Source organism: Nanorana parkeri, unplaced genomic scaffold, assembly GCF_000935625.1.
Source record: "Nanorana parkeri isolate BGI_ZX_2015 unplaced genomic scaffold, ASM93562v1 scaffold879, whole genome shotgun sequence".
Lineage (NCBI taxonomy): Eukaryota > Metazoa > Chordata > Amphibia > Anura > Dicroglossidae > Nanorana > Nanorana parkeri.
In genome coordinates, this window is record NW_017307147.1 from 504897 (window position 1) to 511523 (window position 6627).

Genomic DNA, 6627 nt, shown 5'->3' on the forward strand with positions numbered 1-6627 from the left:
TGTGGGGGAGGAAGGCCGATGCTGTGGGGGAGGTAGGCCGATGCTGTGGGGGAGGTAGGCCGATGCTGTGGGGGAGGCAGGCCGATGCTGTGGGGGAGGCAGGCCGATGCTGTGGGCCAGTGAAGCTTTATCACATTGCACGGTGCTGCAAAGCTGTCAGGTTTTCAGGCCTTTGGTGCCGGGTGGGGGATGAGACAATGGAGAGAGTCGCTGGAGTGTGATGCTGCTTGTTCATCGTCCATTGAGTGTCAGGTGACACTAGGGTTGCCACCTGTCCAGGATTCACCCGGACAGTTCGGGTTTTGAATGGTGTGTTCGAGTTTCATGGCAGCAGAAACCCGGACACAAGATGTCAGGCAGACAGGGGCAACCAAAATTAAGATAGGGGCTACTGGCCCCGCACTGAAAATAGTCTCTACTGTGATATTTACGTATGAATGGGTGACGCTTTTTACATATGAACACGCCACGACTCATTCTCCCACAAAAATGACCATGCGTTGCTGGATTGTTCGGGTTTCGCTTGAAGAAAAGGTGGCAACCCTAGGTGACACAGGAAGTTTCAAAGCTGCAGCAGGGAAATCGCAGTTACACCTTCCTGTCCATGCGGTGCAGCAGGGGAGCTACTTAACAGATTTACATTGAAACAGATATATACAGGAAGTCCCCGGGTTACATACACAGGGATCTCAAGTCTCCCTGATGTTCAGGGAGTCTCCCTCTTTTGGACAGCAGCTCCCTGATGTCTGCGAGAGAGGCATTTTCTCCCTGAAAGGTTTACTCTGAGTAAAACTTTCCGATAAGATAACAGTGGGTAAAGTTTCAGAGTGAGGCTTGCCTCCTGGAGGAAGGTCATGTGATCTCTAGAGTACTGTATTACTGTACAGCAGGGGGTAGTTGTAATGCTACCGCGCTCGTGCTGACGAGGAGTGCCCGCCTTTTTTGTCTGGATCGTAGTACTGTACATGCATGACAGGAAGTTGGCTCTTGTTAGGGTTAGTTCACACCAGAAACTGCATCACAACTGCGTGCGCCTGCGTTGCATTGCGAGCGGTTTTGATGCGTTTTTTTCCGCTGCATGTCCCTGGATGATGCCACAATCAATTCTGTTTTTTTGTATGCCTTCCGTTGCGTTTGCACTGCGTTTTGTGCAGTTTGATGCAGGTAAAATAGGACAAGCAGTACTTTTTCTGACTGCATCTGAACGGACTGCAATGGTGTGCTACAAGAAAGACCATAGGAAAGCATTGTGATGTATTTTGACTGCAGCAGTCAAAATAAACAGACTGCATTGCAACTGTATATGGTGTGAACTGGCCCTTAGACGTGCAGACGAGGGGTACGCGCATCTTCTTCCAGGTCACTGTGAGGTTTTTACTGCTGTCTGTATCCTCATTTGAAAGCTTTAATCTCACTTCCTGTCCTTGAGACAACAGGAATTGAAATGAAATCTACAACTAGGAAGGGAAATTCACTGCTGTGATCATGGGGTAAAAGGTGTCACCACCGAAGCTTTATCACCAATCCTTGTTTCCATGACAACCCAAAATTTTCTAAATCCAATTGTCACAGGGACAGAAAGTGAGGTGAAATCTTCTGAACAGGGGCACACACAGCAAAACAAACTTTACACGGGTTTAACCCTTCCCTATGCTATCCATATTTGGCTGGAGTTACACTTAACAAATGTACCTGTTCCAACTTACATACATATTCAACTTGAGTACAAACCTGCAGTCCCGATCTTGTTCGCAGCCCGTGGACTGTCTGTAATGTCATTTGAGCGGCTTTGCTTTATACTAATAAAAGTGAAAGGCGCGGGGACACGAGAAGCACGCGTGGGGTTTATTTATTTTTATTTTATTTCTGGTTATACTTTCCATAGTGCGGCATACGTGCGAAGGGCAGGCTGACTCCCACAGACTTCTGTGGTTTTCCTATTAAAACCACTCGCAGTTGGCTTCCAATAACGTCTTTCTCATCGATTTGGTGTTTCGTGAGAGTTTTTGGGTTTCTTTTTTTAACGCATCTGTCCCATAGCTGTGAGCAGGGAGGTCGGCTGCACTGAGGACTTCTATACCACAAAGTTCAATCCTTACATATCTTTAATATAGGCGGGCAGCAGCAAAAGTCAAGTGCATAAGACCCCCCCCCGTAGAAAATTGTAAGGTTTCCAGCCTCTGATCGGGGTCTTTTTCAGGCATGGAGCGGCTCGAAATGTTGCAATTTTATGCAACCCCAAAAAGTTGGGACGCTGTGTAAAATCAACATAAATACAGAATGCAATGATTCACAAATCTCATAAAATCATATTTTATTCACAATAACAAATAGAAAACATCAAATGTTTAAACTGAGAAAATGGACCATTTTAAGAAGAAAAAAAAGGTAATATTGAAATTAACCCCTTGCTGTCCAGGTGTTTAGACCCCCTTCCTGTCCCGGCCATTTTTCAGTATTCAGCGCTGCGGTAGTCAGCGCTGCGGTGGTTATTTTTTACTATATTAAGGAAAAATTACTGAATATGTTGAGAAAAAAAAAGTTTTTTCTTTCATTATGTTAGGAAACAATTATTATTACCCAATGTTTTGGTGAAATATAAAAGACGGGGTCACGTCGGGTAAATAGACACCAAACATGTCAAGCTTTAAAATTGTGCGCACCCGCGAAATCGCAGAAAAATACCATTCCTAAAATTGGCCATAGGCAACGCTTTAAAAGCTTTGACCGCTCATTAGTTTAGTGTTAGCAGTGATTAATGGCCCGAGAATAATTGCTCTCACTGCGATGTTCGCGGCGATATGTAACATGTGCAGGGTAATGGGCGCAATCGTCATTTTCGCACGCATATTCACCCAACGCGTGTTTGCATGCATGTATGTATGGGTGGGGACTTTAAAAAAAAAAATTACATTCTTTTTCATGTGCGGCTTTATTTTATTTTCTTTATTATTATTATTGTTTTTCACTTTATTGTTATCACATAGGATGCTAAGAAACCCCCCTATGTGACACCAAAGAGATGTGACAGGTCCTCTTTATGGATACATCAGGGGTCTCCAAGACCCCTAATGTCACCTAGGGACCACCAAAGAAGCTGATGAAGCAGAGATCTGCTCCAACAGCTTCTCTCCACCGTCTGAAGCTGGAGAGTGAGGGCAGAATGCGGAACTGATGTCATATACAACACTTCTGCATTCTGACACCAGAGAGGGGACCGGAGGGAGATAGTGTACTGATCTCCCTCTGATCCCCTGTCACAGAGCCACCATTCTGGTCCTGGGCTCGCACTGGGCACCGCGGAGACAGGGACCGACGGGACGGGGGCACGCACGATCGGCACCTGATATAAGCGATCCGCTGTATAAAGTGTCGGTGATACAGACTCTATAGCTGGCGGATCGCTTGTATGTAAACAGGCATCGCTGCCTGTTTTTAAATTTTGGTCGTTTCCCGCTCGCGTGCGGTATGCGCGAGTGGGCGGGGCTGACAGGCCTGTTACATCCGGGAAGCTCCCGGTCGGTCGTTTCTTTCACAATGGCTAGCCGGGAGGCGGTTAATGGCAGCAACCTGTCTCACAAAAATTGGGACAGGGCCATGTTTACCCCGGTGTAGCATCCCCTCTTCTTGTAACAACACTCTGTAAACGTCTGGGAACTGAGAAGACCAGTTGCCGGATTTTTTGGAAGAGGAATGTTGTCCTATCCTTGCCTGATATAGGATTCTAACTGCTCAGCAGTCCCGGGTCTTTGTCGTATTTTTTGTTTCAAAATGTGCCAAATATTTACACTTGGTGAAAGCAGTGGCGGAACTACCGCCGGTGCAGGCGGTGCGGACGCACCAGGGCCTTGGGGCTCTAGGGGGCCCAGCGCCGGATCGGTACCCAGCAGCCAGCGGGCCCCCCATCTCTGCGCCGAGAGTGTGCGAGTCTGCGAGAGGGAGGTAATGTATACAGAGAAGGCACCTCTCTATAAGGTGAAAGGTTTGGACTGCAGGCTGGCTAGTTAAGCACCCGGACTTTTCTACTATGAAGCCATGCTGTTGTCATAGATGCAGTATGTGGTTTAATATTGTCCTGCTGAAATAGGAAAGGCCTTCCCCGAAAAGATGTCGTCTGGATGGGAGCCTATGCTGCTCTAAAACCTGGTTATATCTCTCAGCATTGATGGTGCCTTTCCAGATGTGCAAGCTGCCCATTCCATATGCACTAATGTACCCCATACCATCAGGGATGCAGGCTTTTTAACTGAGTGCTGATAACAAGCCGGAAGGTCCCTCTCCTCTTTAGTCCGGAGGATGCAGCGCCCATGGTTGCCATAAAGAATGTCAAATTTCGATTTGTCTGACCACAGAACAGTTTTCTACTTTGCGACAGACCATGTTAAATGAGCTTTGGCCCAGAGAAGACGGCGGCGTTTCTGGATCATGTTCAGATATGGTTCTTTCTTTACATGAGGAGCCTAATCCTTCAATCAGAGCATTCTCTCTTGCAGTAGGGGCCCCCCTTTAACATCAGCAGCCCCCCTTTCACATTAGAGCCCCCTTTTCATTTCGGAGTCCCCCCACATCAGTGGTTTCCCTTCACATCAGAAGCTTGGGAAGGCATAATGCTGTGTGAATAAATACGAGGCACCCCTGAGGAAGGCAGAATGCACCCCAATGTTGAGAGGCTGATCTAGCGGATGAAGCTGCTCATGTTAGAAGGGAGGGAAGGGTTTCAGGTTTTGTATATTTACGTATGCCTCTAGTCAGCTAAGGATGAGAGATGGAGAAGAAGCCACAAATGACAGTCGGATGTTTGTAGTATGCTGCACCTTGGAGACTGGTAGAGCCAAGGGGGACCCCAGAACCAGTGTCTGTTTTCACACAGAGAGAGTTGTTGTTTCTTTGAAATTGTGTCCATGGGGTGGGGGGCGCTTTTGGTATAAATAGTGATTATTGGAGTCCTTTCATTTAACGCGCCTTATGTCTCTCTCACTTGCAGTGGGGTTGTGATCTACAGACGGAGCATGAGAAATATCTGGTCAGACATTGTGGGGACGTCCCGGTATTCGTCATCAACTATCCGTATGACCTGAAACCTTTCTACACCCGTGACAATGAGGACGGGCCTCAGCGCACTGTAAGTGAAGTATTAATGTGATTGGATATGATTGGTAACATGAATGATGAGATTAATTTGGTTTAATTGGACACTTTTTTCCATTAATTTTTGTTTTTTCCTGTGCAATGGAGAGAAAGATGCTTTAGAGGAGAACTATGAGGCGAGTGATTTTCACTCAGCCTCATAATCTGACTCGACATGTGCAATGAAACTGTTACAGGTTGGCTCAGTAGATCGGGAAGTGAGCGAACACATACCGGCGCTCGCTCACTTCTCAATCTATCCCTGCAGAGAGTAGTCTACTTATATTTTGCCTTCCCTGGTTTCTCCTTCTTTCCTCGTCAACATGCTAATCACAATATTAACCACTTCAGGACCACCGTACGTATATTAATGACATGGTCCTGAAGTGGTTATACCAAAATCACAGCTGCAGCAGCCATGATCCTGGCACCCTACTCTTTAGCATCCTCACGTCTAATGCAAGTCAGTGGACCTGCTTAAGACGTGATGACACCAGCGGTCCCTAGACTGCTGGAGCCCGAGAGAGAAGAGGCTTTGGGAACCAGTCTAGCAGCCCAGCAGGACGAAGATCAGGCGAGCATTCACTATATTGCCAAAAGTATTGGGAACCCCTCCAAATCATTGGATATAGATGTTCCGTGAAGTTTCCTTGCTACTAAATATTCCGCGGTCACCTGTTGCTGGTATTATAACAATGTGGAAGCAACTGAGAACAACAGCAACTCAGCCATGAAGTGGTAGGCCACGTAACATGACAGAGCGGGGTCAGCGCATGCTGAAGCGCACAGTGCTCTGAAGTCGCCAACTGTCTGCAGAGCCAATAGCTACAGACCTCCAAACTCCATGTGGCCTTCAGATTGGCACAACCACAGTGCGTAGGGAGCTTCATGGGATGGGTTTCCATGGCCGAGCAGCTGCCTCCAAGCCGCACATCACCAAGTGCAATGCAAAGCGTGGGATGGAGTGGTGTAAAGCACGCCGCCACTGGACTCTAGAGAAGTGGAGACGTGTTCTCTGGAGTGACCAATCACGCTTCTCTGTCTGGCAATCCGATGGACGTGTCTGGGTTTGGTGGTTGTCAGGAGAACGGTACTTGCCTGACTGCATTGTGCCAAGTGTAAAGTTTGATGACCTCACAAATGGTTCAACATTCCCATAGACACACTCCTAAACCTTGTGGACGCCTTCCCAGAAGAGTTGAAGCTGTTATAGCGGCAAAGGGCGGAGCCAACTCAATACTGAACCCTACGGACTAAGACTGGGATGCCATTAAAGTTCATGTTTTAAAGCCGGCGTCCCAATACGTTTGGTAATATAGTTTGTTCTATATTTGACCCCCCCTAGACAAAACAAGCATTTAACCTTATAGTATGGGGGGTAGCTACACAGCAATGGTAAATTTGTTTTATTTAATTTTCTAAATCCCGGAGTTCCTCTTTAATCCTGCCAGCATCTAAACCCTAATGAAGGGGGAGTGTTGAGCCCCCCCCCCCCCCCCC

General features: G+C 47.2%; 1 protein-coding gene across 1 annotated transcript in view; it reads left to right on the forward strand.

Annotated features, from left to right (window-relative positions):
• The window catches only part of NARS2 (asparaginyl-tRNA synthetase 2, mitochondrial (putative)), a 49663-nt gene that overhangs the window by 33505 nt on the left and 9531 nt on the right, over positions 1-6627 (forward strand). Inside the window, exon 11 of the mRNA XM_018565715.1 lies at positions 4985-5122. Coding sequence (XP_018421217.1) covers positions 4985-5122 — 138 coding nt within the window. The remainder of the gene's footprint in view (positions 1-4984; positions 5123-6627) is intronic.